The 13,387-nt window shown below is 36.8% G+C and overlaps 1 protein-coding gene across 1 annotated transcript in view; it reads right to left on the bottom strand.

Annotated features, from left to right (window-relative positions):
- vps35 (VPS35 retromer complex component) overlaps positions 1-13,387 on the bottom strand; it is a 39,055-nt gene that overhangs the window by 23,573 nt on the left and 2,095 nt on the right. The window contains exons 2-5 of the mRNA XM_048184716.1: positions 12,277-12,375; positions 11,965-12,061; positions 9,270-9,393; positions 155-337 (exon numbers count right to left, since the gene is read on the bottom strand). Of these exons, the coding sequence (XP_048040673.1) occupies positions 155-337; positions 9,270-9,393; positions 11,965-12,061; positions 12,277-12,375 (503 nt within the window). The remainder of the gene's footprint in view (positions 1-154; positions 338-9,269; positions 9,394-11,964; positions 12,062-12,276; positions 12,376-13,387) is intronic.

The following is a 13,387-nucleotide window of genomic DNA, read 5'->3' as shown; positions in this document are numbered from 1 at the left end:
AATAAAACAAGAAAGCACACTGGTTAGTCATTCAATCCTTAGCAGATAATGAGATTTTGTAGCGATTTAGTATCATTTAAATTGCTCAGTGTGAATCACAACACTCAAAGGTACTTGAGGTGCAATCACAGGCATTAGATATGGAGTGTCTTACTCAGCCTGCTCTCCATCATCAGGCAGGATGTTGCGTGTGCACTGCAGCAGGTAGTTCCTGAGGAACAAGCCTCGGAGGGGATGCTGCACCCCACGACACATTTCCACCAGGTCCTTCAGTATATCTTTGCGGGATTGGGGGAAAGAGCGAACGTACACCACTCCGACAGTTATCAACAGATACCTGAGAAGTCAGACAGGGGGATTCGACATGTTAATTGTCAATCTGACTACAAAAGTATAAAAAACAAACAAACAAAAGCACTAGATAACAAAGGTACTTGAGGCCAGATAAGAGAACTTCAAAGCAAATAATATTGAGCCTCATTATAAAATGATGGATGTACTCATAAAGCATGTACACTAATAGATGCAACATTTATCAGCAGTCTTTTGCAACACAAGCAATGTAAAATAAAAGGTAACACTTTATTTTACAGTGCTGTAGTTCAGTGGTTCCCAAAGTCGGGGTCGCGAGACAGTGAGGAAGGGGTCGCGAGATGATTTCCAGAAATCAAAAAAAAAAAAAAAATTAATAATAATAAAATAAAAAATAATTAAACGATTAGAAATAGTATATTCTATCAATAATTGTCACAAAATACTAAAAATAGTAGTTAAATTAAAAACAAAAACCATGCAAATAAAAAAAAGCCATCAACCTTTCGATTTTCCTTTCGCTTGGCCGTGACTCCTGAGGTGATTACGACAGATTAATGACATAGTAGCAACAGCATCAGCTGCAGCAGGTCAGTTTACTGCAACATGTTAAACATTAAGACATGTGCACGTAATTCTTTAGGCTTTAAGCTTTGGATATTATTTTTGTCAAAATGAAACGTTGGTTAATATCGATCAAAAAAGAAAACGCAGGGAGGCAGCGGAGGAGAGCGGAGAAGCACGCGCTTCACATGTGCCGCGTTTGCAGTGCGCAACTGATCCATGGCTGTGTATCACAAACACAACATTTACTTGTTTTTATTTCAAATCCAAAAGTTGTTACTGAATATGGCTTGTCAGCACAGCGATTCTCTTTGTATAGGCCTACACTATATTTCATAGATGTCACGTTTAAACGCACTATATTTAAACGTTTTATTCATTTCATTACTTTATATTTATCTGAAGTAATACTTTAGATTTATATATTGCTCACGCAAGTGGCAAAACATTTAAACGTAAGCTTTATGTTAAAATCAAAAACGTTTAAAAAAAAAAAAAAAAAAAAAAAACACTTAAAATAGACAAAAACAGGCGACTCTCGTCTTTTCTTTCCTTTTAAATCTTTTTACAATAAATCCCTCAGGTCATAAAGAACTGTTTTTCCACCTTCAGAGGCGAGTGCTATTGTTTATGTCTCCTTGTTCACCTAAATGCCTGGTAAGGTGTTATTTTCCTTGCTTTACCCGAGGCAGCCGTGTTTAAACTGTGTAACAGAGACTTTGAACTATATGAATCTATGATGAAATTACTAGTTTTTTCGCGTCAATACATGTTTATTTTAATGCGAACAGTGCGCTGTCGTTTTAATTCAGCGCTGTGCAGCACAGCAAAAATAGACTCGGCGCGTAAATGATCGCTGCACTGCTGCAGACGCACCGCTCCTGGAACGCACTGCCGGACCGCATCCGCGTGCAGTGTGAAATCCGTTAATATGGGCACAGAAAAAAATGCGCACTGCAAACAGAGTATGTGTGAAACATGCGTTAGTGCGTTCGCCTTTGTGCACAACTCATTAACCACCTCCGAGGATAGTGGGGGTCGCGAGTCACTGGCATCGTTATTTTGGGGGTCGTGGGCTGAAAAGTTTGGGAACCCCTGCTGTAGTTACACATTACTACAAGTACTTACTATAGTAATAACAGTAAATTATGCATAATTACAAGTAACTAACCCTAACTGTAACTCTATAGTAAGTACATGTAGTTAATTAATAGTACTCAGTACTTATTTGAGTAATTACAATATAACTACGGCACTGTAAAATAAAGTGTAACCAAATGAAATAAGACATCTGCCAAGTTCCACAGTAACAAACACACAAACACTTTCTTTTCTGTGAGTCTGACTGAATGATGATTTAAAGGATTAGTCCACTTTTAAATACACTTTTCTTGATAAATTTACTCACCCCCATGTCATCTAAGATGTTCATGTCTTTCTTTCGTCAGTCGAAAAGAAATGAAGGTTTTTGAGGAAAACATTCCAGGATTTTTCTCCTTACAGTGGATTTCAATGGCTACCAACAGATTGAAGGTCAAAATTACAGTTTCAGTGCAGCTTCAAGGGCTTTAAACGATACCAGATGAGTAATAAGGGTCTCATCTAGCGAATCGATCGGTCATTTTCGAAAAAAATACAACCGTTTATGCTTTATAAACAAAATATCGCCTTGAACGTACTTTCCGCTTCCGCATTCTTCATAACGCTTACGCTGAATTTCTTACGCCTTCCCTATTCAAGTTACGGAAAAAAACGAAACTGCCGCCGCGTTCGTTCCATAAGTAGAATAGGGAAGGCGTAGAACATTCAGCGTAAGCGTTATGAAGAATGCGGAAGCGGAAAGTACGTTCAATGCGATATTTTGTTTATAAAGCATAAACGGTTGTATTTTTTTCGAAAATGACCGATCGATTCGCTAGATAAGACCCTTATTACTCATCTGGTATCGTTTAAAGCCCTTGAAGCTGCACTGAAACTGTAATTTTGACCTTCAACCTGTTGGTAGCCATTGAAATCCACTGTAAGGAGAAAAATCCTGGAATGTTTTCCTCAAAATCTTCATTTCTTTTCGACTGACGAAAGAAAGACATGAACATCTTGGATGACATGGGGGTGAGTAAATTTATCAGGAAAGGTGTATTTAAAAGTGGACTAATCCTTTAAGCAGTTTAGCTAGCAACACTTTGGTCTTTGAATTCTGTCTTTGTAGATTATATTATTATTAAAGGACATTTTAATGCAAATTATATAAAAAAAATAAATAAATAAATAAATAAAAAAAAAGTTAAAGATTAGTTCACCCAAAAATGAAAATTCTGTCATTAATTACTCGCCCTCATGTCGTTCCACATCCATAAGACCTTTGTTCATCTTCATAACACAAACTAAGATATTTTTGATGAAATCCGAGAGCTCTCCGACTCCTCTATAGACAGCAATTTAACCACCACTGTCAAGGCCCAGAAAGATACTAAAGAGCATGAATCAGAGCATATACAGTAAAATGGCACAAGCTCAAAAGTTGATTATTGATCCCCATGCCCAGTCGACAAAAATGAGCTCTGAATGACAATGACAAAGTGCCACTAATGGCATGATGTAATTTACATACATTTAGCTCTGTACATTTACCTCTGGGCCTAATCAACCTAACAGAGTGCATCGGTCTTAAAGGCCCACTGAAGTGCCTTGAAATGTGCAGCATTATTCAATGTGTTAAAGTAATTTCCACTGAAACAGGAAGACAGGGCGGGACATATCGGACAGCTTCTCCCCTTTTTTAAAATAGCCAATAGCATTTTGTTTATATCACAGCTCGGCCAGAGCCATTAAGCTCGGCAAAACCGCAGTTTCTTCCTAATCTCTAATCGTTTTTCCTTCTAATCTCCCCCATATCGCTTTAAAATATAGCATTCTGTGCAGAATTCAAATGGTCCGATACGTTTTGGGGTCTGAGCTGACTCGCACATATGATCCACTCTGTGCTCTTGTGTCTCTGGACCAGAGCAGATTGTTTTTGCACTGAAGCAGTTCACATGACCCGTTAACGTGAAAACGGACTTCATTCACATCAATGGAAAGCATATTTACACGGTCTGAATCGTTCCCTATCCTCTATATAGTGTACTATGCGCCATTAACCATGTAGAAACTAGTAAATGTGTGAACAAATGACCGATGTCAGCCACAGCTTCAGCATCTGTTGATAGTGTATGAGGGGGCGGGACTTCAGATTCTAGTGAGAATTTGATTGGACAGAAGATTTGATGAGAAGCTAAAGTGCAGCGTGACGTCATAAAAATTACTGATCTATATTGCCGGAAGTGAGAGACTGTACATTTTAAATGTATATATTTTCTAAATGCAAATGTTGTCATTGTTTTGGAGCACACTAGCTTATAAATAACAGTAAGGCTAACATATTCATACTAAAAGCCAAAAAACTTCAATTTTGATATCAGGGGGACTTTAACAGAAGAATCTCCTGTCCTTCCATCAATGAATTCAAGACCCCATAAATATATCAGACCATTTCTTTTATCTATGTTTTTTTAGGGCTTGACAGGTTAAGAGACTTTAAGAGCGAGACAGAGAGACCTTCAATGGTGCAGTCCATATAGAAAGATAGCAAGTAAAAAGAGAGGAGGGAGAGAAGCACTGGGAGCTGCTCTAGAATTAGTTAACAACTAGATCAGAGGCATAGGAGTGGATAGTGGGCGCAATGCCATGAAAAGGCTGCACTTGAGTCAGAATTGGAGTGCACATCTCATTGTATGCGAGCGTCCTATGTTGCACAAGAGAATGCAGTCTATACCAATGATGGCCAACTCCTGATAACCATTATAACTTTTGTCATTTAATAAATGACACTCAGTGGAGCAACCCAGAAATCAGAATTTTTTTTTTTTTTTTTGTAGTTTGTTTAATCTAGTTTTCTGTATAAAATCACAGCTGTTATTTGGTAGACAAACTGTTGGAGGCTGCACTTGCTTCCAGTGTTAATTTATAATTTGTCAGGTTTTGTCAGTCTTGAAAACAATAACTAAATAAAAACCATTTTTCGATGACAAAAAAAATCTATTGACCTTTTCGACGAAAATGTTAGGTAAGGACTAGGGATGGGCATTTCAAGCAAAAATAATATTCGGAGATCGCTGGGAATTATTCGATTATTATTCGAAAAACGCACCCCTCCCCCATCTCATCATAGATTCTATAAATCAAAATGTATTGCATTTATGAAGAAAAGGTTCAGCACCCAAGGCTCTATTGCTATTGCCTCAATGGTGTACAGCGTCTTTGGGTGGATTAGGATCGTTTGTGAATTGGTCTTAGTGACTTAGGAGTCCTCTTGACTACTCCTAATGTTTCACAGAGTTAGGAGCTAGTTTTAGCGCTAAAATGCTTTGTGAAAAAATGTAGGACTCCTAAAATTAGGACTGACACGCCCATTATTTTTAAGAGTATCTCCTAAATCGGCAAGTTAGGAGCTACTTTTAGCCTTAAGATGTTTTGTGAATACGGCCCCAGATTTCTTGAACACAATGGCCAGTCAGAAGCATTTAAGTTAGTCAGAATCCACTCATCCCTCAAAAAGTGAGTGCTCTTTGTGCACTTTCTAGGTTATATATAATCCATTCAGTATTTGAATAAAAGTTTTGTTTTTCATGCTGCTAAAATGGACCAACAACCGCTTACATTCTGCAAGGTTCTGACCTTACAAAGATTAACAGAACAAATAATAAATAAATAAATTTGCCCCTGGAAATCAATTTAAGGAGTCAAATATCACTCTGTAATGGGAAGGTTAATTTCTGTCTTTAGGACAGTGCTCATAAATATTTTAAAGAAATGTAGGCGTAGAGCCCTGTAGGGAGGTTAGATGCACACATTCGAGTGCAACATACTGATCTACCCGGCGGGTTAAATGCATACACTTGCTGCATGTCTTATAAAATGTTTTTTTAAAAAGTCAGCATCCGTGAGAAAGAGAAGAACAGACTTATGGATAAATTTGATTTCAAGGAAAACAAGACCATTTGTAAACCATGTGGAGTGACAATCTCCAGGGAAAACTAAGAAATTAAGTATATAATACAGGGCTCAAGAATAAGGACTGCTCTATGGACCAGCACAGTTGAAGGAATTGACAATTGACAACATGTTTTGCCAATTTAAACAATAAAGCAATTTTAAACTGTTCAAGTGTAAGACAACGTGAAAAATTACTCAATTCAGTAGGTTTTATGTGTGCACATATCTGAAGCACGCACACAGAAAGCCGCTTCTCTGACAGCGTATGATGTGCTAAATTGAGTTCTCTTTCTTAAAGTAACAGTAGCCTAATAAACCACACCGTAATTGATAAAGTCGAAATTAAATTAATAAAAGGCGTAATTGATAAAAAGTGATAGTTCACCCAAAAATGAAAATTATGTCATTAATTACTCACCCTCATGTCGTTCCAAAGACTTTCGTTCATCTTCTGATCTTTTTGATGAAATCTGAGAGCTTTCTGTCTCTCCATAGACAGCCTACGCAATTGAAACTTTGTTTTAGTTTTACGATCTCTTTATAAACTTTCTGAAGTGTCAAAACTTCAATAGCATAGGCTGTCTATGGAGGGACAGAAAGCTCACAGATTTCATCAAAAAGATCTTCATTTGTGTTCCAAAGATGAATGAAAGTCTTACAGGTTTGGAACGTAGTGGTTAAACAGATCGTTGTTGATCCGTGACCCGTACGGACCAAGCCCCACGGTCCGGCACGCGTGTGATTCGCGGATCAATTGCAAGTTTAATCGAGTGAAAGGTTATCATTTGCACATGTTTTGTATTGCTAGTGTACACATTAAATAGACGCTGTTATCGGTGCGCACAGACGCACATACACACAAGGCTCGCGCGCGCACACACATAGAGAGAGGCGCGTTTCAGATAGCTCGCAAACTCCAAATTGATTTCTCTTTTGCGTCCTCAATGCACTTGGATAGACACAGATACATGCAATATGTCAGTCAAAATACCCTTCTCAGCAAGTATTCTCGTAAACACATTCGGTTATGTCTTAATTGAACGAGGTGACAATTCGGATGTGTATCTATCGGATGTGTGTGTGCATGGGGTCTTACTCATAAAGTGACAGCAACCTATAAATACCTGCTGTTGTCTGTCATGTAAATCAAACAACAAAACACAGCTTTAACAAAGATTAATCTATATTAAATTTATACAGTGAACAGTGTAATTTTACATTTAATTATTACATTTCTGTACATGAAAATTAATACTACAGTTAGACCTTATACTTTATTTGTAACTTTATGTTGTATTTATCTATGCTTGTAATTGGTGTACAGTATTTGTTCTTTTTACAGTCTGTTCACTTGCCTTTAATAATGTAGTAGTTAGGCTATTAGTTTCTGATGTGGTATCGAAGTAGTTAAAGAGGGCTAAGTAATAAATGCAAAGTTACCCCCCACCCCCCAAATTTTTTTTGTTGTGCTGCTCCGTGACTTAATAACCGTGATATGATCCGAACCCGTGAGTTTTGTGATCCATTGAACCACTATTGGAACGACATGAGGGTGAGTAATTAATGACAGAATTTTCCTTTTTGGATGAACTAACACTTTAATTCAAACAACAACAAAAAAGAGAAAATCACTCACTGCTCTTGACTAAGTAACATCAGTTGCTTTAATAATGATTTTTACAAATGTATTATTTTACATTTGATTCCTTTATCAAATTTCTATAGGTAGTATTTCTTACCTAAATATTCTACCTGACAAACTTAAAGCACTGTTTATTTAATTTGTATATTTGTTCTATTGTTTATTTGTTTTTGTTTCTTATTTACTGACTGTTAGATTTTAGTCGACTAAATCTATCGTAGATTTAGTATAATAAAATCAAATGATATTTAGTCAGCTAAAACTAAACTCATTGTTTCTACCTTCAATTAATCTGCTAACAGTGATTGTAAGGAATTTCCTAAATTATTACATTGTTAGCTAACTGCATGATAATATGTACATTTCTGAAACCACATACATTGGACAGTCACCTCCCATACCAGATTCTCTAAATTGTAATGTCGACATGCATTCTCTGTAAAGCTGCTTTGAAACGATATGTATTGTGGAAAGTGCTATACATATAAATGTGAATTGATATGAAATTGAAATTAAAACAATTCAGATGACTAAAATATGACTAAAACTAAATGCCATTTTAGTCAAAAGACTACGACTTAAACTAAATTTGCTGTCAAAATAAACAGTGCTTGCTTTGCTTAACCATTGTTTGTCTATGTGATTTAAAATAGGCCTTACTCTAAAGGTTTGAGTTGTTTTTCTTCAAACAGATGCACTCCAATCTGTTTCAGCACATACTTCCTCGTTAAAGATGAATAGTCAATGAATGAGCTCTACAAAAATCAAACATCTTTCCAACTGTGCTCTCACTCAAATCCTCATCTCATCCACGCTGCTCACATTCAATCAATAGCCGCTTTCCCACTGTCAGGCCAGTGCAAGCCAGGAATAACAACGTGCCGGGCAGAGGGCCAATAATTAAATAATTACTAAACAGTGCTTTAAGCTTGGATTAGGCCTTAGTTCAATTAGGACATTTAAGTAGCTTTTTTAAACATACTTTAGATAAAACATTACTGGTGTGCATCTTGAGACAAAACAATAGCACTGACATATTATAAGATATATTGCTTTCAGTTAAGATAGCTCAAACATACATTTTAGTCTGGAACTAGGCTTAAGCCTTGTCTGTGAAACCGGGGGCATATCCTATTTTTTAAACTAGATTAAATCTAACTTGAATGATTGAGCTGAGCGCAAATTAATGGGTTTCCCAATTATATGATGTCTTACAAGACGTCTCTCCCTTTATTAGTTAGCTGAGGCAGCTGCAGAGTAAAATGTATTGTAAAATATTATAATATTATGAATAATATTCCCTTCCTTCACACTTAATGAATCAGTATCCCATGCCAATCTTTAAGCTTTCCGTGCTATCAAGGAAGAACACAAATGTTGCCCAGGGCGTTCGCTGTTAATGAAAATTGACGCTGTGTAACAGAATGAATAAAGAGAGTTAAGATGTTAGATTAAGTATTGACTCATTACTAAGTCAACAAGTGAAGGCACTGAAACAGCTGGTGGTACGATTGGACTAGCTAAAAGGGAGCGAGTGCGGGAAAGAAACAACAAGGGAGAATCTGGAGGAGAAAATAGAAGGAGCGGCAAATATTGAACAGCTGGTGCCTCAGGAAAAAGTGTACTCATTATTATCAATCGATGTTACAATGTAACTAAAATGGTGCAATCTTGAAAATGAGTTGCACTATTTGGAGAGATTTACTCATATACTCACAGTCTAGGGATGATGTTCCCTGCATATTGAACAAGCTCATAGAGGTCAGCCACCTTGCGGCCTTTGGCAAACTCATCTGTCAAATAGACCTCCAGGTAATGCAGCTCATCTGAGATGGCCATGTCTACAACAAGAATTTAGTACAATAAGTGAAACCTTGACAGATGACATGATGTATAGCAGTTGTTAAAAAGAAATTACAATACAGAACACCATTCTTAAGCGCTCAAGAAAATTCTTATTGTTAAACTTAAGGGTGCAAATGTGTTCTGTTCTAGTGTAGCGTCATTTATAAATAATGCAGAGAAAATTGCATTTAAAATACAATAATACTATTCAACCCCCCCCAAAAAAAAAAACATTTTAGTATTATCATATGACCCCCTTCAGCCAATAAAATAAATGTATATGCCATGTGCTTGACATTTTTGCTACAATCATTGATTTGGAATTCAAATGTTAAAGATTTTTTTTTAAATGTTTTTTGAAATACGAAGATGGTTTCACTACTTTCCAAGCAAAGTTGCATCTGAAGATTTTGACATTTTCACATGAGTTCCAATGGAATGTTATTAAATTAGTATTATTTTTAAAAAAAATTTTTGACCTTCTCGCTACTTTTCAGATAGTGATAATGCATTTGAATGTGTCTGAAATTTTAAAAATAATTTACCCTAATAGGACAAAATCGGTTATAAATGACAGCACCCTAAAAAAAGGTTAAAGGTCAGATGTAGAAAACTAAATTTGCAAAATGATTTTTGCCTTAAAGGGATAGTTCACCCAAAAATGAAAATTTGATGTTTATCTGCTTACCCCCAGCGCATCCAAGATGTAGGTGACTTTGTTTCTTCAGTAGAAAACAAATGATGATTTTTAACTCCACCCGTTGCAGTCTGTCAGTCAAATAATGCGAGTGGATGGGAACTTCTACTATAAGTAAATAAAACTTGCTTAGACAAGTCCAAATTAAACCCTGCGGCTCGTGACGACACATTAATGTCCTAAGACACGAAATTATCAGTTTGTGTGATAAACTGAACAGTATTTATTAGGGGTGTGACGAGATCTCGTGGCACGAGATCTCGCGAGACTAAACTGTGACGAGATTTCTCGTCGAGGCGAAAAGTAGTCTCGTGATGATGCCATGACAGAGTGTTAGGATGATTAGGAAAGAATATGCCACCGCTACGTTTACATTATGCCTCCACTGTCGTTTTGCTTTGTATTTAAATAAAAAAAACATTTAATTCAGTTGGATAACGGTCGCCGCCGCTCCATATTCACAGAGTACGCGCGACCGTTGAAAGTGAAAGTAAACTCGCGCGCGCGCATTCAAACGTGATTTCAATACCCCGCATTTGAAAGCGGCTCCCTGATGAATGCAAATATCTCTCAATATGAAAGCTATTTTAGGCTGGGCAGTGTAGTTGTAACCATCTCTCAGCTCTGTATCAAAGACAAATTTGGTCTTATTTGATCTTTGAATATTGAGAGAGTGCGATTATGGTTGCACTTATTGTAAAGTGTTACCATAAAAATGAATAACAGTTTTCTCTTCTTATTATTTACTAGTACAAACAATAAGGTTTCATTTGTTAACATTAGTTAATGCACTGTGAACTATCATGAACTAACAATGAATGACTATTTTTTATCAACTAACAAACAAAGATTAATAAATACTGTAGCAAATATATTGCTCGTTGTTAGTTGATGTTGGTTAATACATTAATGTTAATAAATGAGACCTTATTGTAAAGTGTTACCATTTTTATTTATACTGTTTTTATTTCTGTGATCAGTTTGTGGAGAGGAGTTCAGTTAGGAGGTCAAAAGCTGTAGAAGCTCATAATTCATGTACAGTAAGATCTGAAGAGACTGAAATCATACAGGAGGGAAGTCAGTCAGTTGAGTTAGTGGCAAAACCTTTTACATTACTTGAGTATTGTTGTCTTTTACTGCATATGATAATTCAGTCTCAGAAAGTAGAACTGAAATGACATTCATTACAAAATGATTAGTTAAAACATTTCAAATACACCTGCAGAATATTTTTTCTAGTCATGTATTTCGCCATCTTGTCTCATCTCGTGAACTCAATCTCGAGTCTCGTCTCGTCTCGTGAGATACTGGTCTCGTCACACCCCTAGTATTTATATAATTTTTTACCTCTAATACACCATGTCCAACTGCGTTCAGCACTCGTTAGTAAGGTCTGATCGCGCTCTGACAGCGGCAGTGATGTCTCGCACATATACTTCAATGAGTGCTAGACATCACTGCCGCTGTGAGAGCGCGATCAGACCTCACTAAAATGATATAAATACTGTTTGGTTTATCACACAAACCGAGCGTTTCGTGTCTTAGGACATCAATGTGTCGTCACAAGCCGCAGGGTTTAATTTGGATTTGTCTAAGCAAGTTTTATTTACTTATAGTAGAAGTTCCCATCCACTCGCATTATCTGACTGACAGATGGCAACGGTTGTAGTTAAAAATCATCATTTGTGTTCTACTGAAGAAACAAAGTCACCTACATCTTGGATGCGCTGGGGGTAAGCAGATAAACATAAAATTTTCATTTTTGGGTAAACTATCCCTTTAAATATATGTAAAATATATAGTAATTTATTTTTCCTAGCTGTGATTTCATAATTAGTCCCCAAGTACATAATGCAATGAAAACACATACAGAGTTCGTAGTAGCTCTTGGGAGAAAGCATAGAAGTCCTCAACTCCCCCAACATATTTGAGGCATGTTTCAGTGCATCCATCAGCTTGTTCTTGTCCTAGATGAAGGAACATAAATACTCATGAACAGAGTAAGGGTGAAGCTTTCACACTGCCATGAGAAATACCTTAAGGTGCCTATAAATAAAATCATGTTTTATTTTCCAATTTGTTACAATCAAGAGGCATCATACTGCTACGGAAATTAACAGGCCTTGGGACGCAGGTTAGCAGCATGTTACGGACACTGTAAACTTTCATGTACTTAACTCACCAAACAGCGCTTCATTTGAAATGACTGAACCTTGACTGCCTGCACAGCTTCATCCAACAGCTTCTCCTGCTCATCCTGGGGTGACTGCTGTGTGGTAGGCTGGAATAAACAAGTGCAATAAAACAATCAAACTAGGACATGAGGTCTCCAAACTTTAAAGTAGTTTTCTTTTTTCAACATAAAAATTTGTTTGTTTCACCAGTCAAAAGCTTGGATTCAAAATTATTACCACTGTCTACATCTTAGATGTCCCTTTACAAACTATAATAGGTGCACCCAGTATTTTTTTTAACAGTAGTAGTAGTCCAACTCATCTATTTTTAAGGATTTAAGCTTAAGCCTTTAGATCAAAGGAATTTTTAAGAACATGAGAAACAAATTCAGATAAGTGCATCTAAACTTTAGATAGTATATTTACATAACCATTACATTTACATTACATTGTGAAATATTATTACAATTTAATATAACTTTTCTAATTTAATGGCCCAGTTTCACAGACGAGGCTTAGATTAAGCCAGGATTAGGCTTTAGGCACAATCCCAATTCTACCCCTTACCCCTTTCCCTTTCCCCTACCCCTTCGCTTTGCGCGTTCGTGTGAAGGGGTAGGGGTCTCTTGATTCTCTTTTGGCTGGAGTGGGAGTGGTAGGGGTAAGGGCCAGATAGCCCTTCAAAAGGAAGATTTTTCGGGATAACAATTCGAACGAACGGGTATGAGAAATTTCCCTGCATACACCTACTACAGTGCTGCTAGAATGCATGTAGTGATCATGGTAGTGATATTTCTTCTCAGGGTCGATCATTTATGTGTTACCTGGCTGCCAGTTTCTCCGTAGCTTGCTAAATGCGCTATTTGAATGATGTGAACACAAATGAGTAATACAGTTAAAAGAAATATCCTATCATCCTTCATAGCGCAGTCGCTATTTACATCTCGAATTACATCCAAAATACAGCACAAAACAATGTTGGGAGTGAGTATCTGTTAAACGTGCTCGCGCCTGATTTCTGTTGATATGTGCACTTCATTGCTGTTCATACTGGTTAAATGTTACAGGACACTAATAAAAGAAACTAGGTATGATGACGTGTAGTAGTGGTGTCCCATT

Source organism: Megalobrama amblycephala, linkage group LG3, assembly GCF_018812025.1.
Source record: "Megalobrama amblycephala isolate DHTTF-2021 linkage group LG3, ASM1881202v1, whole genome shotgun sequence".
NCBI lineage: Eukaryota > Metazoa > Chordata > Actinopteri > Cypriniformes > Xenocyprididae > Megalobrama > Megalobrama amblycephala.
Note: the sequence above shows the minus strand (reverse complement) of the source record. Positions and strands in the feature narration are given on the sequence as shown.